This window comes from Vespa velutina, chromosome 9 (genome assembly GCF_912470025.1).
Source record: "Vespa velutina chromosome 9, iVesVel2.1, whole genome shotgun sequence".
Lineage (NCBI taxonomy): Eukaryota > Metazoa > Arthropoda > Insecta > Hymenoptera > Vespidae > Vespa > Vespa velutina.
In genome coordinates this window covers 3,552,992-3,578,248 of record NC_062196.1, presented here as the reverse complement: position 1 = coordinate 3,578,248, position 25,257 = coordinate 3,552,992, and the positions used below count along the sequence as shown (strand labels likewise).

The 25,257-nt window shown below is 29.4% G+C and overlaps 1 protein-coding gene across 3 annotated transcripts in view; it reads right to left on the bottom strand.

The window, feature by feature from the left end:
• The window catches only part of LOC124951669 (neuroligin-4, X-linked-like), a 233,137-nt gene that overhangs the window by 49,692 nt on the left and 158,188 nt on the right, over nucleotides 1-25,257 (bottom strand). For all 3 annotated transcript variants that reach the window (XM_047500429.1, XM_047500427.1, XM_047500428.1), the window contains exons 6-9: nucleotides 8,615-8,968; nucleotides 4,066-4,375; nucleotides 3,398-3,605; nucleotides 1,817-2,071 (exon numbers count right to left, since the gene is read on the bottom strand). In XM_047500429.1, coding sequence (XP_047356385.1) covers nucleotides 1,817-2,071; nucleotides 3,398-3,605; nucleotides 4,066-4,375; nucleotides 8,615-8,968 — 1,127 coding nt within the window. The remainder of the gene's footprint in view (nucleotides 1-1,816; nucleotides 2,072-3,397; nucleotides 3,606-4,065; nucleotides 4,376-8,614; nucleotides 8,969-25,257) is intronic.

Sequence of the window (25,257 nt, the reverse complement as noted above, 5' to 3'; positions counted from 1 at the left end):
TATTATGTTGTTGAACGAAAGTAAAGTGATGGTAATAAGTATGATAAATAAAATGCGAATAAAAAAAGTGAAATGAGAAATATATTGAAATGAGAAATTTATTTCTTTCTGAGAAATGAAAGAAGAAAGAACGACACTTCTCTTTCTCTCTTATTTACGCTCTTCTTTCACTTTTTTATTTCTTTTTCTTTTTCTTTTTTTTTTTTTTTTTTTTTTTTTTTTTTTCTTTTGCTTCGTTTTGCAGTTTCCAGATTATTTAGATAGCTCGGAAAGGAAGAAAAAAAGAAAGAACTTTGCTCATTGTTCGTTAGAGAAAACAAACTGGGGGGAGGAGGGCCCCAGTTTGTGCATACTTTTCTGTGTCCTTTCGTGTTGAGAGAAAGAGAGAGACAGAATGAGAGAGAGAGAGAGAGAGAGAGAGAGAGAGAGAGAGAGAGAAAGAAAAAGACAGAGTGCGTGTATATCTAAATACATGGATATTCTCGGCAACGAGAGAAACTAATGCGTAACTACGAATATGCACGCGTCGTATATTATCGCACGGCAGAATGTACGCGATTCTGTCTCATGCGCGTCCATGAATCACCTACCTATGGTTAGAACGTTATACTAGTTCAGCGAGTAGCAGAGGCGAGCGAGTTGTACTACTTGTACTAACCACGTGTGTGCCGACGTTATGAAACGCTTCCACAGTAATTCCATTCGGTAACACGTATTGTGGTTCTTATAAACGTTTTGCAAGTTTATACGTTCTATCATTGTTACATTAATTTTATTTTATTTTTTTTCTTTTTTTTTTTTTTTTTTTATTCAACGATCATATAAACTTAAAGGAGACGATGTTAGCATATGCAACGTATGTGCACATAATGAAGATAAATATTTCAATGTTACATGTAATTGCGTTAGAAAAAGAGAAATAAAAAGAAAAGAAAAAGAACATAACGAAAGAAGAAATGTAAAGGAGAGAAAATTTTTTTTCTCTTCAAAAGGATCTCTTTTTCTCTTTTGTCAAAAAATTCATACCGAGTGAGCGATTTAATATAGATACGAATTAATTTGATAGTTTTTTTTTTTAATCAAACAATTACGTATTTAATATGTTTAATATTATATAGTTCAAAAAAGAAAGAGAGAGAGAGAGAGAGAGAGAGAGAAAGAGAGATAAGATAAACAAAAAAACATTTGTCCCGGCCAGCTTGAAATCATACGTTTTTCTCTCAGCACTAAATTTATCGTTTCCAATGACGAAATTGAAATAGCTCCGAAAAAAATGTTCCGATAACGGGAAACTACCCTCGAGGCTGCGAATTTTACGAGAAATCGCTTAATTAATTGAAAAGCTTCGCGTTGTAAATTCTGCGATAACCGGAAACTTCGTTGAAAAATTACGTTCCGTGGATAGACAATAACGATCATTGTGTACGGCGCGAGTTGCGCGTTTCGTTTTTCTACGTGTGTATGTTTTATTGTTCGACGACCCCTAGTATTGAAAAAATTTCGTCATGGTAAATAAAAGTTCGTCCGTGTTAATTGCATTCGAATTGCGAACAACTTCGACGTATATCTATCGACGTATGCAAAATTATCACAGTGCATACACCTAATCGCGAGAGAAAAGTTGTCCATTTTTTCTTCATTCATTCATTTAATATTATTCCTAAATAACATTGTTAGCTTAATGAAAAGCTTAAAGTCTATCAATCACGAAATTTCGAATATATTATTATTTCTAAGAAAAAAAAAAAAAAAAAAAAAAAAAAAAAAAAAAAAAAAAAAACAAATGAAATGGAATTAAATTTTATAATCCACTTACCTGTGGATAATCGCCGTCCTTCATCTGATAATCAAAAACGTAAAAGAACGTTTTTGGCATTGGTTCCTTCTCGATCTCGGGCGATGGCGCGATGTGAGGATTATTTGGCTTTTTCGTGTGCCTCAGAGTGAAAAGATCACCAGTTTGAACGAGCGGTGCTACGAATTGCGCGTCGCTCAATGCCTGGACACAGGCGTCCTTTGTATTCACCGGATGCTGTACCGTCCGTTCCCAATCGGAATATTCGTTGACGACCTAGAAAAATTGATAATTTACGAAATGAACGAATCATCGAGAGAGCAATGGAAACTACAGTATACACATACATACATATATACATATATATATACGTAAAAATATATATATATATATATTTATGCATATATTGAACTGTTAACTCGTTCTCATTTAATTAAACAATAATTAAACAGTAAGAAAAATTCGTTTTGCTGTTCATTTTGAAAATACTTTTAATTGTAAAAATATTACAATTATAAGTTCGTAACATGTGATATGACAAAGTAAAAAAAGAAAAAAAAAAAAGAAAAGAAAAAAAGAAAGAAAAGAAAAGAAAGAAAAAAAAGAAAAGAAAGAAAGAAAAGAGAAGAATAAATAAACGAACGAACGAACGAACGAACGAACGAACAAACAAACAAAAAATAAAAATGAATGACTGTCAAGATATAAAATCAGTCACGTTACGTGGATGTAGATATTTTTTTGTATTATTTTTCAGCTTATCTCCATCGAGATCGATCGATCATTGAACGTTCGTAGATAACGGAACAACGTATAGATATCTAAATATTTATTACGACCAAGAGACGTACCGTAACTCGTGATACGAAAATAATTTGTGAATTATGATGCCGCTGCGGAGAGTACGCGAGGGGGTTGGACGATTTTTACAATTTGTATACTGATGCCTTTCCTGTGTGAACGTTTTGTGCAATGGTTATCGTTTCGCCCGCCGGCGATCCCGTTATTTTCATTTTATCGAGTAGAGAGAACGTCCGGAGAGGATACAAGAGATAAGTAATTAAAGGTTAATGCAATTGTAAAATAAGCATTGTCCAGCTGAACAACAACCCTTCTGTATATTTCCTTCGATTCTTTTTTTTTTTCTTCTTCTTTTTTTTTTTATTTTCTTTTTTATTGAAAAATTCTCCGATAACATTGAGATATTGTATTAACTTGACTGGAAGTAGCAACGTTTCCTTCGATTTCGTAAAATTAAATAAACGAATCTCGTGGAAAAAATAAAAAGAAATGAAAAAGAAATTATTCGACGAGATTTCGACATTGAATTGTCGGGAGTTAAATTTTAAAAAGATAAGGATAAAAAGATAGATTTATTTATTTCGTAATTCGAGGGATGCGAATCAATATCATCAACTTCAATTATGATTAAAATAAAATTGAAGTGAATAATGAATTTCGAAGTACAAAAGAAATTCTAATACGTGCGAATAATATAATCTCTAAGTTAATAAATTAATGTTTAATTGTCTTATATTATGAATAAAAAAAAAAAAAAAAAAAATGTTGAAGTATACAGAAAAAGAGAAAGAAATTTCTAACCGTATAAAATATTTCCGTTAGATGATAGACGTAAGCATTTCTGACATAAGTTCTGATGATCCTGTCTCTCCTTTCACCCTCGAATCCTTGATGCACATCCTTCTCAGCGAATTTCCAAAGAGCCTCGCTGGTCGTGACGCCGAACAATAGGTCGTATTTATTGTTGCTCGTTATGGGTGCTCCATGTTCAGCTTTTTTCGGGAGTGGTCTGAAAAATGTGTGTACATTTATTTATTTATTTATTTTTTTTTTTTTCTGTTTCAAGCATTCATAAAAACGAGTAGGTATTGAAAATTTTAACAATGTAATGTAATATTGAAATACCGAAATATTTTATTACAATAGCTATTAATGAATGAACTGCTTCATATGCATCGCGTTTGAATAATTTCAATTATAATCAATGTTCTCTTTTAATTTTTAATAATCTCTATTTTAATGAATGAAGAAGTTGAACATTTAAATTTTATTATGGATGAGATCGAAATCGATTAGAAAAAAAAAAAAAGAAAAAATATTTTTAAAGAAACATAAGAAATAATTGATAATAAATGATTATCTGATAATAATTGAAATTAAATCATTATATATGTAAGATATGAAGAAAGATTCGTTCGATCGATATTAAATTAAATTGATTCGTTCGATTATATAATATATGTCCGTACCCAAATCCTTGAAATTCTGGGCCAAGATAGGACAAAAGGTCCTTCTGGAAATCAGGTTTGATAACTACACCGTCTACGCTCGGTCCAAAGGCGCTGAGAAAAGTTGGTGGTTGTATGTCGATCTGCATCAATTCCTCAAGGCTGCTTTCTCTGAGGCAATCGACTATCAACTCGTTGTCCTTGAGTAGGTCCTCAGGAATCGTGCAATTTATCGCTCTAGCGAGCTTTAGCGCATAAAAGACGGGATCCTCGACTACAGCCCAAGAAGACAATGCACTGCCCGAGAGTAGTATCGCCCTTTTGAAAAGACCTGTATCGAGAAAGTAAATCGTATCTTTTTTTTTTTTTCTAATTTAAATTTAATCGTTTTATTCCACACGATAAATTACATCATTATTATAGTATCTAAAAGATTCTATTAAATAGAAATATAATTAAAGTATATATGACGATAAAATTAATATTGATTACTTCTTATATCCATATTGAGAATTAAAAGAACAATTGTATTGTAATTATATCGAATGTCTTTCAAATGATTTAAAATGATTTGAAAAAGAAAAAAGAAAAAAAGAAATGGATCATCGAATGAATTTTGTGGTATGTAAAAATGATTTGGTTAAAATGAATGAGTATTTAAGAGAGATTACATTTGATCGATTTTAATTGTAACTCTGTAAAATTGATTTATAAATGATCATTTGCCGATATTAATTTGTTTCACTTTCGAGAAATCATCGATCGGGATCATATTTTTTTTTTTACATATAAATTGTTCTTTTCTTCCTTTTTCTTTTGGTACTCCTGGATTAAAAAAGAAAAAACAAAAACAAAAGAAATAATAGAGAAAAAAAAAAAGAAATCATCTAATATTTCCTAATAATAGAAAATATTATGAATAATTCGAAAACTTTTCTCTCTTGCCGAGAAATTTTATTCTTTTCGTGATTGAAAAAAGATAGGCGTAAAATCTGCACACGTTTGCTCGACGATATGTTAAAATACAATGTCAGTGAGAAGGGATGACAAGGTCAAGAAGTAAATATTTTTTTCTCGATAACGATGACGTAAGAATTTCGATGACGATTGAAAGAAAATCAAATTTTATCGTCTGACATCAACGAAGTTAAAGGAACAATGTCATGCTCTTAGCTATTTCGATTTTCAGAATATTGAAAATTCAGAATAACAAATCCTTAAGCAGATTTCTTAAAACTCGGAAGAAAATGATTGAGAGAATAAAAAGAAAGATCAGAATTTAAATATGTCACAATGAACTTTTTTAAATACTGAAATACAATTTTTTTTCTTTTCTTTTTTTTTTTTTTTTTTTTTTTTTTATAATATTAAAATTTATTCGAGCATTTCCAAGAGCCTTGAAAGATGATTATCATTGAATAGAATAGAATTCGTTGAATGGATACTTAAACTTTTACAACAAAATATAAAAACTTTAGTGCCTCCTTGATTTTTAATACAAGAGTTTCATTGAAAAAGAATGAATTCGATGTTTGACCATACAATGGTACAATAATGCCTTTCCAATAAGTTTTCCAATAGCGTGGCGCTAAAGTTATCACCATTAATTTTTAAATTCGACTCTCTTTAATTTTCTTTTTTATTTTTATTTCTTTTTTTTTTTTTTTTTTTTTTTTTTCTTTTTTTTAGATCCTTTTTAAGCTCGAAATTATTTTTATATACCTGATATATATACGTGGAAGAATATGCATCGTAAGATAAGAAAACTCTTATATATATTTATTTTTGAAAAATAATTATAAATATTTAATTAATATAAAATCATAATCATATACATATATATATATATATATATGTATATATATTTATATATAAAATTATGTATAATTATATTATTATATATACGTTCAATACTATAATTGATATAATGTATCAACATAATTCGATCAATTGCTTAGAATATTTTATAACATATATATATATATATATGACAAGAAAAGGTTATAAAATTCTAACAATAGAAAATATTATTGGCAATTTGAAAAATTTTCAATCTTTCTTTTTTGAACGGTAATACGGTAAAATTCGATGAACGAAGGCACGTGTAGCTAGATGGTTGGTAACACGTTGCCCTTTCGATATTGCTCTCATCTTTCTTAACATCTTCATCGAGAAACGAACGAACACACTCACTGTGGTCGAGTTCACGGTTAACATTTTCGAGGTAGAGGCACTTCCTGATCGCGTTAGACTCACCTCTTGGAAAAAGAAGAGGATATCGAATCCTTGTAAGATCTTGATTCTGTTCTTTCCTATCGCGATATTATGTGTGTGAAATATTACTCATCTCTATTCTCTCTTTATTCTCTCTCTTCCTCTCTCTCTCTCTCTCTCTCTCTCTCTTTCTCTCTCTCTTCATATTCTTTTTCTTTCTTTATCCGTATGGTTGCCATCGAACTTTTCCTTATCTCATCTCTATTGGAAAATACTTTTACCTATTATGAAAGCGCACTCGCGCGTGTACGATCTTTATCTTTTTTTTTTTTTTTTTTTTTTTTTCTTTCATCTCTATTCCGTTCCTTTCATTTCCTTTTCTTTTAGTATCTTTTTCTTTTCATTATCTTTTTCTCTTTCTCCCTTCCCCCCCCCCTCTCTCTCTCTCTCTATCTTTCTTTTTTTAATCTCTTTATCATTCTCTCACATTTTTCGACGCAATCATAATAGTTTTTCGGATTAAGGAAACGTTTGTTTCGCAAGAGATATCAATGTATCATTTTCTTTCGAAACTTTATTCAATGATTATGCCGGTCTTCTCTTTCTTTTTTTTGACGTTATTAAAAGTATACGAGGGAAGCGGTATAACTTCGATCACTTTTATACTTAAGTAGTTTGAAAATTTCGCAAACTTGAAGGAACGAAAAGAGAAAGAAAAGGAGAGAGAGAAAGAGAAAGAGACAGAGACAGAGACAGAGAATTGAAACACTAGCCTGCTAAAGGTATACTACAATGAACTTGTAGTTTTTTAACGTTAATTATATCGGAAAGAAAAGAAGAGAAAAGAAAAAGAAAAGGAAAAAGAAAAATTTTTTTTTTAATTTATTAATGAATAAAATTGTCAAGAATTGTCAGGCGTTTTAATTAATTACGTTAAAGAAGAAAGATGAAAGTTCGATTAAAGTAATACAAGATACTATCCAAGTCACGTTTAGTCGAATTAAAATAAAATAATATTTTAATGATGTCATTATATCTTTGATATATATAATAATATAGTATTTTTGAGATCAATAGTAACATTTATCTGTACGTCTACTTACTGTGCAACTCTATGAAACAATCTCCTTTCTTTATCTTTCTCAAGGACATATAACTCCGTTCTGCTTTTTCCTATGAAATCCGATTTCTTCGATACTTGGAGAGCTTTCCGATCGAGACGAAAGGCTTTGTGCCGAACAAAGCGCATTATTTCGTTACGGACGTGAAATCGAACTGTCGCGAAAGACATTTCACGAAGGAAATTTTTGACGATGTAAAATGAGACAAGAAATTCTAGTAGCAAGTAACAAATTTTGAAATTTTTGTTTTCCATATTCTTTTAGAAAAATAATCGATTGATTATAGGGGAAAAATTATTAATGATTTCATCTTACTGATATTACGTAATAACGTGCTCTCAACTTTGTATAACTTTTATATAATATATTATATTATATTATATTATATTATATTATAAGAAAAATTATTGTCTAACCGAACGTTACATAGTTTCGAAGGGAATATTGTTTATCAACATTTTTCTATAGTTTCTCTCACGTCAGCATTGTATCCATTTAAATGAATTTTAAATGAAATATTTCACATTTCGTTTTCTTTTTTTTTATTATGAAAATTCTAAAGAATATTAAATTCTTAATAAAAATGTATGAATCTTTATTGATTTTAAATTTGTTAAGAGCTATCGAATTATTTTATTTATTAAAAGATAACAGCTATGACATATTATCAAAATTACTTAACTATGTGGTACGTATACGAGTCAATATAGGGTTAATATTATTATTCGTAATAATTTTCAGTTGAATTCATTTGTCAGAATGTTTCCGTCTATCGTTCGATCTTTTTAATTTATATTTCAACCCTTTCTTTTTTTCCCATTCTTTAGAGAAATACATATTTACGTATTAAATTCAAATCAATAACGTAATAAACGCGATAAATATCACGGTATATTTCATGATACTTCATATTTATTTGAGATCGTGTCTTTAAAAATGAAAAAAGAAAAAATAAATAAAACGAAATTGTTATAAAAATAATATATATATATTAGTTTGGGGAAAAAGAAATCCATTATTTTATTTCTTTTTTTATTTGATCCAAATCGGACAATCCGAAACATGTTAAATAAAATCTAAAGTTCACGCAAAAATAATGAATTTTTTTTTCCCCAAGCTAATATATATATATATATATATATATATATATATATATATATATATATTATATGGAAAGTAATTGTAATTAAAATGTAAAATAATTATATTGAAATAAAAAAGAAAAAAAGATTTACCTCTTATGACGGTTGGACTGATAGCAAGAAAATGGACACAAGCAGCTCCTGTACCCTGTCCCATGAGGCTAACGTTTTCGGGATCGCCGCCAAAAAGTGCAATGTGCTGTTGGACCCAGTGTAAAGCCGCGATTTGATCCATCAGACCGTAATTCGCCACCCTCGCCTTCGTTTCAGGCGCCACGTTGGCGTTCAGGAAGCCTAGCACGCCCAGCCTGTAGTTGATCGTCACGATCACTTGCTCGGTATAGCTGGCTAGGACGCTACCGTCGTAAGGATTTCCGCTTCCCCACTCATAGCTTTCACCGTGAATGTAAAGGACAACCGGATGTCTCCTACCACTTTCCGCCATGCCTGTAACACAAAAGCGAACTATGCTTGATTCGAATTCTCTCTCTTTCTCTCTCCTTCTCTCCTCTCTTTCTCTCTCTCTCTCTCTCTCTCTTTCTCTCTTCTTCTCTCCTCTCTTTCTCTCTCTCTCTCTTTCTCTCTCTCTTTCTCTCTCTCTTTCTCTTTCGTTCGCACACTGCTTTGCTTCGATTATTACCAGAAACGGCCATTTACATCGCTGGATATTCAACTCGATCTTGAATGCGATATATATATATATATATATATATATATATATATATATATTTCAGCTCTATATATATATATATATAGAGCTGAAAATTGAATGGCTTTTCAACGGTACGATTTATATTTTTAGTATTATATATGATATAGTTTATATAGTAGATTTTCAACAGTGAGTTCATTCGAAGGAAAATCTATAGAAAGGTATCATTTGTTTAGGAAATAGAATAAGATGTTATTTATATACAATTTGTACGTCAAAAAGCTGGTTAGAGGAAGAGAAATTCCTCTTCCTCTTCGTTGTTCCATACAACGAGCCGCATCGTTTCACGTTTGAAAAGCAAGATTGGAGTTTCCTTTGACAATGCATCATGACTGCATGACGGAATCCGAAGAGTTCACTGTAACTTTTCTATAGGGCTAGACGTAAGGTCAACATCCTGCTTTGTTTTTGGAAAAGGCTTCTCTATTTTACTTTTACTCTTTATATGTATATATACTCTCTTTATTCCTTTCTCTTTCTCTTACTCTTGCTAATTCTTTTTTTAATTCAATAGAATTGAATACAATTCTCCATTGAAACATTTATTTCAAATATATACTATATTTAATTATTCGTCTCGAAGTCCGTGAAATAATACCTACTGTAATTAAGAATACGATGTGATAAAGAAATAATAGAATTTTATTTCTCTAATTATTATGAAAATATAAATTTCAAATATCATTACGAAAAGTTGGATACAGTTAAATAATATAATATTTTATTTCAATTTTTCAATTAAACAAATCTGATAAGTAATTATTTTGTTTTTTCAGTATAATTTTGTTTGATTTTCTAAATATAGTTATTTTATTTTCTCAATGTTTTTTCAATAATCAATAATCTTTTTTTGCATATATATACAAAAATATATATGCAAAATTTTAAATATTTATGTATATATATATATGTGTGTATATGCAGTATATGTATATGTACATATATCGTATAAATAAAAAAATGGATGGAATATTTATTATTGAAAATTATATAAATCGCATATTTATTGAAAATTATAAATCATACAATAGATTTGACATTCATTCCAGTATATGCTTTTTATTATGCGTATCTATCGTTTTATACGCATTGTAGCTTTCTATTGAACGATTTCAAGCTTCTAATTCGTAGGACATAAACATAGGAATTGGACCAACTGGCAAGTTTACGATAGGTAGTTGTAGCTAAATCCTGATTAACATATCGATTTGCATGGACAGTCCCGAGGACTCCGAGGTTCGCGATAAAGCATCGTATTTTGAGCAGAAGACGTGATACCGTTTTCCCTCGATTAGCGAGACCGGATTAGTATACTGATTCGTTTTATCTATGTCCAAGTGTTTGTATGGTCGTAATATACATATACACATATATATACATACGTATATATACATATATATATATATATACATATATATATATATATATATATATATGTATGTATGTATATATGTGTATATGTACGGATTGAAAAAAAAAATAAAAATAAAAAAAAAAAAAAGAAAATAAAAAAAACCAGAAAACAAAAGAAAAGAGAACGAGTCGATAAATCCGGATGCTGGGATGCGTGAATGTCGTGTCGTATGTTCTTTCGAATTTATGCAACATCGATGAAAGCTCCGTCGAAAGCTTCGACAAATTGAACCCGACGGAAAAACATAGAGGGCTGATAAAAGCCCGTCGCGTTTTGTAGCCAATAGACTCGATCGCATTCGAATGCGCATTTCGAATTTTGGAATCTCTCGCGTGAACTCGTATCTGGCTAGTACGTATGCCTCCACCTTTTTTTTTTATCCCTTTTTTTCTTCTTTTCTTTCTAATTCTCTCACCTAAAAATCGTAAAGCTCTAACAATATTTCTTTTTTTCTTCTTTTTTTTTTTTTTACAATCAATTTTGTTGACTCCTTTATCCATTGAGAAATAACAGTCGAAAGAAGAATTGATAAAGATGATTATTGCGTTTAAAATTTATATATCTCTAATTATATTGTCATTTGATTCGATTAAATGACAACAGTTATAAAGAATAATTAAAATTTTTAATAAAACACCTCAATTGAGAAAATATTGTCGGTTATTACAAGATTTGCAATAATCGACGATCTCACTAATCTCTTTCTTTCTCTCTCTCTCTCTCTCTCTCTCTCTTTCTCTTTCATTCAGAATTAGTTTAAATGTATGAACAAAAGGCGTGATAAGGATTTGCTTTTCTTTTCGGATTTTAATTAACTAAAGTGCTAAGGGTCTCAAGGTAAAAGGAAATTCCTGTCGTAGGCAAGAAATGCTATACGAATTCGTCGCAAATGACAAGGGAAAAGAAAGGTACAGAAATTTGATCAGGCATTTGTACGCATAGAGACTATTTTCGAGTCAGTCCATTTTATGCCTTATAGTGCTCTCTTTCTCTTTCTCTCTCTCTCTCTCTCTCTCTCTCTCTCTTTCTCTTTCTCTTTCTCTCTTTTTATTTTTCTTTCTTTTTCTCTTGTTCTCTCTTTTTGCGAGAAGGGATGGAAGATTGTGACCGAAAAAAGAATAGAAAGAATCCAGAGAACGACTGGCTTTTGAAAATAGACAGAAATTTTGCAAGAATAACCAGAACTTTAGCGCGGTATAGTTCTTCTTTCTCTATTTTTTTCTTTTTTTTTTTTCTTTTTTTTTTTTTTTTTTTTTTTTATAACTCACTTTCAACGACTAATCGAAGGAAAAGAAAAAAGAACAGGAAAAAAGAAAAAAAAGAAAAGAAGAAGAGAATCATATAGACTATTAAGAGAAAAAAAAAAAAGATGCAAAATATTTGGGAGGATGGAAAATTGTGAGTACAACAGAAAATACGACAGTTTCGTTGAGGAAAATTAAAAAAGTCTATGTGAAAGGAAAGAGTAAAAGAGAGTGATAAATGAGAAATCGAAGTTGTGGGAGGATAACTTCGACGGCAACTTTAAGCTTCGCTCGACGTAAAAGCCATTGTCGTTGGGATTAAGGTATTAGTTTGGAATATCGTTCCTGGACCTGCCCATCTCTCTTGAACGAAGGCTCTAGGAAGTATCGTATAAGTTCGTAAGTACTTATATGCAGGTACTTACATACTATATGTATTGTGCACACAGATGCACATGCCACGCGTTCGTTCGCCGTTCTACGATAAATGGAGCGAACCATTTTTGATCGCTTTCACGTAAAACGTGAACACCAACGAATAATCGATTAAGCTATCTTAACTTGCTTTTTTACTTTAAGGTATATATATTCTATGTAAGTTGGTGTATCTGTATGTTCTGATAAATGTTCTTACATGTATACATGCATGCATGTAAATGTATCCGTATATTATATATACATGTACATACGTATATATGTATATATATATATATATATATATATAATATATTTATATATATATATATATGTAAATTTATCTGTACACTTTGATAAATGCAGACGTATATACATATATATCTATATAGATATACATCTATCAAAATATACAAATAATTTACAAATATATATGTATGTATACATCTATCAGTATACATATAGATACATCTGTGTATATATAGATATATATGAATATATATATATGAATAAAAAGTTTCTCGTTATAGAGGATATGACAGTAAGTTTATAAAGTACTTCGCCAACAAGGTACTTACCTGATTAAGACCTTGGTATAATTCCACGAGGAGTAGAGTTGGTCAAAAGATACCAGTGGTAAAGGAAAGTGGAAAGAGAGAGAGAGAGAGAGAGAGAGAGAGAGAGAGAGAGAGAGAGAAACCAAAGGAGTATCTCTCGGTAAGAGTAAGTTTAGGTATCTTAGTTATATCGAAATGATGAAACGCGCGTCTCGTGAACCTCCTCTTAGAAGGAGAATCTCAAAGTGGACCCAGCTGCAATGGTGAAAACTCCAAGAACGCAAGTTCTCAGCAAGTAGTTTTTTCTCTCGAAGAAAATTTCGCGCTGATAAATGTAAAAAGATCGAACGCGAGTCAGCTCGAAAAAGAGTTTGGATCGCATTCGCTAATATTGAGAATCCCGTATAGCGACTCTCTTGTAAAGATCTCTTGCGAACGTTTTTACCGATAAAAAAAAATACACGATGGAAATCTAAGAAAGTAAGTACATATTGGATATTCTTATCAATGTATAATATATATTATGTAGGTATATATATGTATACATATATACATATATATATATATACATGCGTATACACATGTTAGAACGAAGCTTTTATGAAAGATGATGCATATGTCAAGATATCAAGCGAGAATAGTTTATGTTAGTTTGAAGGATCTCGCTTCTGATACTAAAAAGTTTAAATCTATCATGGATTGTTTAGATTCAATAATATTTATGCGCGCAGAAATGCATCATTATTGTAGGATACACATATCCAAACTTAACCTATGTTGCATTAAAGAAATGCAAATATCTACAATTGTGCGGTGATCGAATGGTATGATAATATGTATCACGTGTATCACGTGTAACTTGGAAAATATAAAAAAATTATGAACGCATCAGTGCGGTTAGGTGAGTGTATTTGATTAGAATATTTTATTGCAAAAAGGGTAAATAAAAAATTATCATAGTGAATGAATACATGCAACTGAATAAACACTTAATGAGTAATAAGGATTAAAAGAAGGAAAAAAAAAAGTAGTATTATGATTTCTAAGAGATTTCTTAATAATATATAATATGACTTTATTTATATATATATATATTTTTTTAATTTAGTTTTGTTCTTTTGTTTTCCGTTTTTTTTTCTTCTTTTATGACTATGAATTTTAATTAACGACACAATGGTACAATAATATTTATTTTAACGCGTATAATTACGATAACGATAAAATAGTAATATAAATAATAGTCAATATCATAGAAAAATAAATCGATATCAATGTTATCTCTTAAAATTTGCAATAATATGTGAAACGAAGCGTGAATGATGTAGGCGAACGGATTTATAACTCTACCGTCGCTCTTCTTGCGTTAATGTAGCTATCAAATATAACTCATAGGGGTGATGTTTCATGCATGAAATCGAGCACACGTGAAATTGAAAAGTAATTAATAACATAATGTATTCTGTACTATTGTATCGATATGTTGTGTTGAGAATAATTAAGGATAATAATAATAATAATAATAATAATAATAATAATAATAATAATAATAATAATAACAACAACAATAACATTAATAATAATAATAATAGTAGTAGTAATAGCAATCGTGATATCCTCAATCATATGTCGCCCTCGAGCTTTGAGTAGGTATTGAATGTCGGATTTAATAGAAATCTCCAAATTTGTATTAACATTGTGAGATTTATATCCGAATGAAAATGATTGAATATGATTGTTCGTAAATGATAGTGTTATTTTTCATTAAGAAATAAATATTATAAATATAATACGTATGAGCGCTAAGTAATTGTGAAGATATGGATTAAATGAAAATTTTAATAAAAATTAATTCATCGTACACTAATACGTACAATTGGTTCATTGCCATAAATATTAAATAAGAAATGAATTAATTTTTGTTAAATTTTTTACTTAAATCATTTTCATAATCACAGGCTCAAGTATATCTATTTAATGTATATACAATGTCTGCGATAATTAGTGATATATTTTAAAATGTTATTTACTGTGGTAGACCGTAAAAACAAATTAGAAAACTTTTAATTATGGATATCGTTGGTTGATAACGAAATAAACAGAGAAAAAAGGTACAAAAAAAATTTATAGAAAAAGATAGAGATAGAGATTGAGAGGGATAGAGAGAAAGAGAAAGAGAGAGAGAGAGAGAGAGAGAGAAAGAGAAAGAGAAAACATAAAAGCATTTTCTCATTCAAAACGACGACGCTTACGTTATATAAAATAACGAATTTAAATGGAATAATCGCTTTTTATCGGCCAACGACGACATTTTCATATTCTAGCGTTCTCGCGGAGCTTGTTTAGCCGCGAAAAAGCTTCCACCGTTGCCCTTTCATTCTTCTCTGAAAATGTTCCTGCAACCCTCGCGTTGAAATTTCTAAAAGCTTTCAAGATCGACGATTTCTTCGTTGACTCGATGAAGACGTTGCGGAAGAACGCCGAGTGGAAAAGTAAGAGGGACAAAAGTAAATAACTCGAAAGTAAGAGAGAGAACGAGAGAAAAAGATTTTAACATCGTGCTGCTTAAAAATTATCAATTTGTGTTCCTTATAAAAATATGTAGTTTGAAAAGCACACGTCGAAAAATATAAAAGAGAAAGATAAATATATATAGATAGATTTATGAAGTCTTACAAACTTTTGTAATAATGTGCTACTTTTTTTTACATTAATATTTCTAAAGAGTCATTTAAGCGAATTAATAATTAATAGGTATATGTATGGATAAATAGGTATATGTACATATATTATTACATTATATAATTTTTTTACTTTATCACTTTTATATTTTCATTTTTCCATTTTCATTCTCTTTTGTTCCTGTAAGTTTCCTATTGTAAACATTTTCGCATTGCTCTGGTGGTAATCAAAATGCGTTTTTTTTTTTTGCTGTTTATGTATTTCTTTTCTTTTGTTTTTGTTCTTTTAAATAAATCCGTTTGTTTTATTATAAATCATTTCATGAATAATTCAAATTATTATTATTATTATTATTATCATTATTATTATTATTATTATTATTATTAATATTATAATTATTAGTGTTATTGTTTATCATTATCCTCATTATACTATTATTATTATTATAATAATAATAATTATTATTATTGTTATTATTTTATATACGAACTGTATAATTAATAATTCAAAGAATATATATAGGTATACGAAAGAGAAAGGAAGAGAGAGAGAGAGAGAGAGAGAGAGAGAGAGAGAGAGAGAGAAGTGGAGGAAAAATGAAGCAAGGGAATGCAAGTTCGAGAAAGAAAAATCAGTCGAACTTGGGGAAATTTGTCTCGTAGGGAGAAACGTTCCAAGGCAAAAATATTGACTGGTAGGAGAAAACGTTGCGACGGTTCTCGCTTCGATTTTTCTTACGTCCGGGATCTTGATCGATTATCCTATCGCGCTTTTGAATACTTCTTCGAGATACAGACAGAGATATCCATCTCTTTTAAAAAGGTTCGAAAGAAAGGAAGGAAGGAAGGAAGGAAGGAAGTTTCTGTTTGATTCGCGAAATTTATATCTAAATGTCACGTCGAAATCTTGATGTTGTTTTTACGATAACAAATTTTCTCTCTTTTCACTGTTTCTTTCTCTTTCTCTTTCTCTTTTCATCTCATTCGATGCGCTATTCGTACAATACAATGATAAAAATCTCGTATCGTGTCTCTCGCGAACTCCATCAATTTTATCGGTATATTTGATCTTAGTTCCTTTGTATATACATCTAAAGGTCAAAAGTTCGAAGGTATCTATGAGATTTCAGATAAACTGCCGATGTTTCTATGATTTTATTATACTAGGTATCTCACTTCTACTGTCACTACGTCAATTGGAGTTGTTCGCATACAGTTTGCGAATCGAAGGTAAAAGTTCTTCGCTCTCGCAAAAATGAAAGATTGAAAGTAAGTTCTAAATTAACTTATTTCGATATTATAAAAGAGATATTAATCAGAAACGATCGAATTTTTTCTTTTTTTCTTTTCGATCGTTCGATCGTTTATTTATGTAATCAAATGTAAAATTAATAAATATATTTTCCAATACAATTTTTATCAAAGCTGTTTATAATTTTTAAAACGTCGTATTAATTAATTAATCATTTGAAAAGAAGAAAGGCTGATAAATAGATCTTCTAAGGAGAAACGAAAAATTTAAGTAATTATCTTTATTATCTCGCCGAACGTTTCACAAAGAAAATGGAATTTCTTGGTTTCAAGGAAAAACAACTTAAGTGTATTATACTTCTTATGCAGATTTTCTTCGGTAACGATTGAACTTAGAACACTTTGGTATGTACTTTTAGAAGAAATTCAACTTCCTCATCTTGTTAAATAAGCTCTGTTTATCTTCCGAGTAGTTGATCGATATGATAATCTTCTAACGAGAGATCTTTTTATTGAATATATTTTTTTAAAAAAGTTATTTACAAATTAAATTTTTGTTGATCCTTAAAGAAAGATATTTAAAAAGTTGTACTACGCTATTCTTTTTTCTTCCTTCTTTTTTATTCCCTTTTTTTTTCTTTCTTACTTTTTTTTTCTTTCCGAAACTATAATATTTCGCGATAAAATCTCTCACGAGTCTTTATCGGTCTTCATCTTTGTTTATTTCTTTACTTTGCTTTACTTACGCGTACACACACACACATATATACACGCATATGCACATACATACACACACGTACACGCACATTCCACATTTACTCGATTCCCTTCCGCAAAGTACGCGCAAGTAGCCCTGCATATTTAATGGGACGTTTCTCTGCATCCTTTCAACCGGCAAGTTTCTAAGTATTAGCATAGTAAACATGGATTTACGTTGTACCTTAGACCTCTGCCGTTCTGTCACCAACGTGGATGTTCAGTCCATACGAAGGAGACAAACAGGGCTGAGGGCTGAATCTCTTCGAAGCGAAGGAGTAAGAGTAGAAGCGGGACTAGACGCGGACGAGGCTTAGACGTTTGCTCGCGAGACGTACTTAAGCGTCCATTTTCCCAGGATTAATACGCTTGATGTTATATCATAAATATACAAACAAGGTAGATACAAGATAGTTAATTTAATTAGGAAATTAATTAAACGTTCTGCTTGTTAGCTTATAAATTATTAGATAAATACAAGTTGAGGAAGATATTTTTTATTTATTTATATCATCTTCTTTTCACTTTTATATATTTATATATGTGTATATAATTTTTTATTATTACTTATTCATGCGCATTATTCATAGTCACTAAAGAAAATTTCTTGTACTGACGCGTTAGACGTTCATTGAGAAGCCAATAAAGATTATCGGTTTCATAAGAAGAAATTCTAAATATACTACATATATTTATATATATATATATATGTAACACTTATTTAATAGAAAATTAATCGAGCATCTTATTTGCTAACTTTTTATCTATAATGTATAGCGGAAAGTAATTGTTTTTTTTTTGTTTTTATTCGTATCACGTATTTCATAGTTTATATAATTTATTCATATTCGATAATGATCAATGAAAAAGTCTTCATTGAAAAGTTTGATCGAATGAACGATCAATAATGATTGTTTTCTTAATGATAAGGGAAAACTTCGAAGAAAATAAAGATGGCTATCGTCAACATTAGAGAACACTATTACGAGCGTTCAATGGAATAACAGCCTTTGAGGAAGCTGGCTTTGTTCCAACGATGTTAATTTAACGGTGATTAGCTTTAGGTTTGGCATATCCCTCGAATTCCTTGAATGCGTTCGTTCATTTAGTAAAGGAATTCGTATCGAGGGATAACATCGTAGAGATATTCATGTTTTAATTAATCTTTAATATAAAATTTATGTTTTACTTTTTTTTACTTTTAATAACAATAATAATAATAATAATAATAATAATAATAATAATAATAATAATAATAATAATAATAATAATAATAGAAAGATAAAAAAGAAATTAAAAAAAAAAAGAACGAAGAAAAAGAAAGAAAACCTTATATCAAGCGCAGGTAAATAAGTTTGTTAAGTACAAGGAAGAAATTCTTAACGAAACCTTTCAAGTTCTTCTTCGTTCCTCTTCGTAAAGATACAATGATACAAATTTAATAAGACGTAAGAAGAGGTCATGGCGTTTATGCGAATAAGCTAGTCGAATGGATACGCGCATGTTCCATGGCTCTTGCAATCACGCACTATACCGTCTCCATAGTGTCTTTATTCTTGATTGGATGCTCGCCCAAATCGATACCTCGGGGCTAACCGGCGACGTCTTTTACTCGACCTCGTACTCACCCTCGTTTCTTCTTTCTTTCTTTCCTTCCTTTCTTTTTATTTTCTCTCTTTCTTTCCCTTTCTCCATTACGTTAGCTTCTTCGGGTATTCGCGTCTCGTCGTTGCTCGATGATAAGAATTTTTACAAAGGACGTTGGTACATTCTTTTTTTGTCTCTTTTTTTCTTTTTTCTCTCTCTTTCTCTCTCTCTCTTTTCTTTTTTTTTTTTTTTTTCTTTTTTCATTGAGCATACAGGACGTTACGTGAATAATAAAATATTATTTTAACATAATATAACATGTACGTTTTATTTATATTATGATAATTTTCTATTATTGATTTTTTTTTTTTTTATCGCAATTGATTTATAAATATTAACTCTTCGTTAATTATTATATTAACGAATACTTTTTCTAACTTACTAGCTTAACTCTTTGGTCGATGTTCTTTAATTTTCTGTTCATTTTCTTTTCCTTGCGTATTCCAATATCTTATATAACTCGTGTAGAATACATAACATATATATATATATATATATATATATATACACTTTGAAAAAAATTTTTTAATTAATATTATTCCCTAATGATTTGTCTTATAAATCTAAATGAAGTTTTATGCCAGAGGTGATCTCACAGCGCAAAAGGATTAAAAAATTATTTTCAACGAAAGTTGTTTGCTTAGATGCGACAAGTATGACGTAGACTTTATATTTGTAGGCTTACAAAAAATAGTTCTGTTCTTTTTTCTTCTTCTTTCTTTTTTTTTTTTTTTTAACATATCTTATTGGAAATCAATACGATACTCTAATATAGATGGATAATAGTAAAATAGTATAAATATAGTTCGATAGGCTTGCTCATTTTATCATATTTATAAACACAGGAGTAAAAATAATATAATATTATTATAAAAAAAAAAAAAATACTTTGTTTACGTTCTATTGTAGGCTTTTTTCTTTTTTTCTTTTTTATTTGAAAATTTTTTTCCTTGTACCAGTTTTGTTAGAAGTGGTACAAGCAAAAAAAGATAAAAGGGGTCAAGGATTATGCGCGAGCATTAGGTAATTGCTTCATCGAAATGGTTTTCGATTAGTCACGTATGCAATATATTGCTGAATATTGTACGGGAGTTATGTATATGCGAGAACTACTACATTTATGTGCATATTCCTATCTAGTCCTGTACATATATGTATATGTATGTATGTATGTATGTAACGGATGCACGCAATTACGATTCAAATTTTACGACTTGCTTAACTTAAATTACAAGAGACCAATTAAGTGGGATCGTGCCTGGCCGTGCACACTGGCGAGTTTCGTTTTTCTCTCTGTCTCTCTCTCTCTCTCTCTCTCTCTCTCTCTCTCTGTCTTTGTCTCTCTCTCCCTCTGTCTATCTCTCTCTCTCTCTCTCTCTCTCTCTCTCTTTGTCTTTGTCTCTCTCTCTCTGTCTTTCTCTCTCTTTCTTTCTATCTATCTCTCTCTTTCTCTATTTCTCCACTCATTCTCGCTACATAGTTCCAATACACACGCACATACACATACTTTCCTATCCTGCACCGTTTTTATCTCATTCTACATCCCAGTTTCATTGTTCCTGCTATCGGAAGAATTGCTGACTTGCAAGACCGTTGTTATATGTGTAATCGTTCGATTTCTACGATTCTACGAGCGTAGTACGAACAGTAATTAATGAGATACTTTTTCTGATTACTTTTTGATCGATCGATTGATTGATTGAAGTAATACTTAATAATAATAATAATAAAAAAAAAAGGATTTATTCTCCGTTATCAATCATCGATCGCATATATGATTAAGTATACGATTAACATTTAGATCTAGTGATAATATGTATATATATATATATATAATCATGAATTATTTCATTAATTTTATTATCGAATAATTGATTTGAATATTAAACGTGAATTTTATTAGAATTCCCTTTTAATCATTTTCGATAACAAACGAATTAGATAGTTCACTTTTGATGACGATATTTCTGAGAACTCAGTTCTAAATTATTAGAATAGTTGCTGGCGAACAAACGTAACTTAGAGGTATCGCAATCCGACATGTACGTGCTTCTGAATTATTAGAGTGACCGTCGACGTCGGGTTTAGCATCATCCTAAACGTTTTCGTCGATTAAAAGGTTACCAGCATAGTTAACGATAGCTACATAATGTGCTGGCGAACATTATGCGGTAATGGGATAACGAGATTAAGAGCTTACTGGGGGTATGGTGTATCGTTCAGTACGACTTTGGCCACGGCTACAAGTCAGTTTCACATTTCTGCAGGTAAAAATTATCGGATGGGTTGACGTCTTGTGGTTTTACAAATTTCTAAATCTCTTAAAAATGATATTCTTAATTCATTCATAAATAATTGTTTATTATCCTTACTGATAAATATGTATATATATATATATATAAAATATAAAGTTAAAAATATTTGATTGATAATTCAAAATATTTTTAAATGACTTAAATTTACGAATAATTTTTTTTTCTTATTTTTCACTTAACATTTTAATTTATATGGCAATGGTTTTTCTTTATGACAAATATACCTATCAAACACAATTAACAAGATTAATCAGTAAAGATAAGTGATAAAATTTTTCTTTCAATTATAGACATAGTCATTACGAATTCATAAATTTTTCAAGAAGTACTTAGAGATTGTTCGGATTTCAGAAAAGTTATTTATATTCTTTCCTTTTATTACTATCAGGAAGAATATAAAGGCTGAGAGATAAAATGGCAGAGGGTGTTAGTCTTAAAAGTGTTTTCTTGTTATAAAAGGTAGTAAAAAAATTTTCACGTTCAAGAGATGCATGGAACATGAATTAGGAGAGAACAAAGTAAGTAAGAATCGTAGTTAAAAAAGGAAAAAGAGAAAAAGAAGAAAAAAATCCTTGGGAATCGTAATATATCAGGCAATCGTAAAAAAAGTTTGAACAATAATCAGATATAGATAGGTTTATATCACAAGTATACACAGTGAAAATCTTCATTATTTCAATAATCCTTATTCACGCTTTTAAAGATTTGTTAATATTTCTTTTATTACGACATTACTTTTATATAATAATATTTACCATTGATAATAATGAACAGAAGATATATAAAAAAAAATTCTTAATAATTATTAATAATTATGATTTGAATTTTATTTTTTCCAAATAAATAAAAGTGAACGAGTTGCGTTCACTTCTTTATTTTTTTTTTCTGATAATTTTTTAATTATCATCACATTTTTCTGATTAATTTATCTGATAATAAGAGTATTCATAATCGAACCTTCTGATTTGTTTTCTTTCTTTTTTATAACAACATTTCGTTTTATTACAGGCCCTTTGTATATTAAATATGGGCATCACAGAATTGTATATACGTATATATGTATATATACACTTTTCTTTATATATATATATATATATATATATATATATATATATATATATATATATATATAAAGAAAAGTTCATCGATACAAATTTGTTGAAAGAAGAAGACAAGGTTCGAAACCGAAAGAATCGAAACAGATTTTCTCTTCCCGACAGTTCACGGACTTCAGCTGGAGATATTCCTAAGCAAACGTTTCCAGACGGTAAGTTCTTCCTCGCTTGACTGCCGCCATCGTTCGAGGAAATGTACCTAAACTATTCGGAAAGCCAGGCTTTCCCGTAATTCACTTTGAAACTTGGAGCAATTTTGGTAAATCGCTTAACGTACCACGCAGCTGACCTTTCTCGAGCTTACGCTTTTCTTCATTCACACTCGAGACAGCTGCTAAATTTCTTTTGCCGTTTTTTTCTTTTTTCTTTTATCTTTTTTATATTTTAATTTATTTGTTTTGATTTGATCAATGAGAAGATACTATCCGATATGGAATAGCTACACAAATACTTCGTATATATATATATATATTTTTTTTTTTTTTTCAAAGTCCTAGATCGTCAATTTCATAATAGACCCAGATTATAATATGTGTATATATATATATATATATATATATATATATAAAATATAAAAATATAGGTATTAAATAATATTCAATTTATTTTTCCAATGTATTATTTTCCATTTGTTGTAGATTTCTTTTAATTACTAAATAAGTACCATGATCAGTCTTGATCATTATTGTTTTTTTTTTTTTTTTTCTTTTTTTTTCTTTATTTTCTTATTTCTTAGAGTTAATTAAAATCAATGTGCTTAAAGATAAAGAAATAAGAATGATGTATTTATGTAATAGCGTAGAAAGAAAAATCTTTTGAAATATATACATATATTGTTATTATTATTAAATAATCCAACGTGTTCAGATAGTAGATAAAACTTTTATTTTGTCGAACTAAGCACTTATCGGTACTTTAAACGAAATTTTCTAGTTGAACAGATTTACGATCGACGTCTCGAAATATTGAACTTTTGTAAGTGAGTTTTTTCTAAATAAATTCGCCGAACAAGATCTTATAGGACTTTTTGAGAATATGTTAAAAACAGACGCGAATCCCGAAGTTTTCTATTACTAAATGGTAATCCAGTGTATCGATAACTTTTGAGGTTTCGTTATACTATACTTTCCAAGCTTTCTATTACGTATTGTATCTCGGAAGATCCAGGAAACAAACTTGGAAAGACTTTTATTTTATTCAGGGTCAAAAGCAAATTGAAAAAATTTATCTACGTTATGATCTAACGTTAGAAATATTTTTTAGAATTAGTGCGTTATTCATATATATATATATATATATATATATATATATATATATATAGCATATTATTTATGATTGAAATTATCTACAAACAATAATTATTGTTTATAGTCATCTCATAAAATTATTTAATATGATAAGAAATATACGTGCAGTGTTTAACGCGTTTGTTTATCACCATCAGTTTTATAATGGTTTACGTCAGCAATGAATCCAGCCGTAACTCTTGACCGATTTTGATGGGAAAAGTCTCAATAAAAAAAAAAAAAAAAAAAAAGAAATGAAATAGAATGAAGATTTAAACGAAGAAAATGGCTTTTTGGTATTTTCGAAAATCTTTTATTTTCTTTGAAAAAAAATATTACATCGCATGGCTCGCAACACGCGTTAAATAAAAAATTATTTTAATCAAATATTTCAATACATTTAAATCTCGAACTCGGGATCATTTTTTTTGTGCATAAAACATATACAGTGGAATTCTAAAATAATTTCTTAAAGAGAACTCACTGAAAAATTTGACGTTATATAAAAATTAGAAAAATTAAAAAAAAAAAAACTGTAAATTGTTTTCGAATAATTTTTCTTCTGTGTAATGAGGGATACGTAGCTATGGATTCTATTATTTTCTTCCGAAAGCCAACTTTTATTTTTTTAATAACGAAACGTTCGAGAAATTCTCAAGAAATTTTCGTTTATCATTAAGCGATCGGTTGATGGAAAAAAAAAAGAAATATATAAAAAAGAGGGAAAAGCAAAACTATTAAAAAATTCATTGATCAACGGAGAACATAATAAACGTCCTATTATTTTTTTCAAAAAGAATTTACAATATTTATTTTGGAACGATATAAAGCTAATATAATTAAGGTGAAATGTACTCTTATTCAAAATTATTAGCTTACCTAGGAGAATGGTGAAGGCAGTTGGTGAATTGTTCGTTTCGGAACATTATTTAAAATACAATTCCATAGAGATTTAATTTTACAGAACATTGTGGTCATAGCCCAACTATAAGTAAATATCCCGAAGGTATCATGGACCAATTGCATTATCGTAAAGCGATAATAATCAACGTGTGTTAATTTTCATTCGCATCGACTACCATTTTTTCTCGATAAAAAGGGAAAACTTACGAGTCAATGATTTTAGAACGAATATAGTGTCCTTAATGAACGTGTTAGGTTACTTCTTTTATTATCTATATTACTCTTCATCGATTCTGATGAAATTTAAATTATCTACCTTGTAAATTAAATTATTATTTATATTGATTGATATTAATACATCTTAGATCATTGTCGATTAATGAAAAGTTCAGATTTAACGTATTTAGTCAATCTTTATAATCATTTTTATATAATGATTATTAT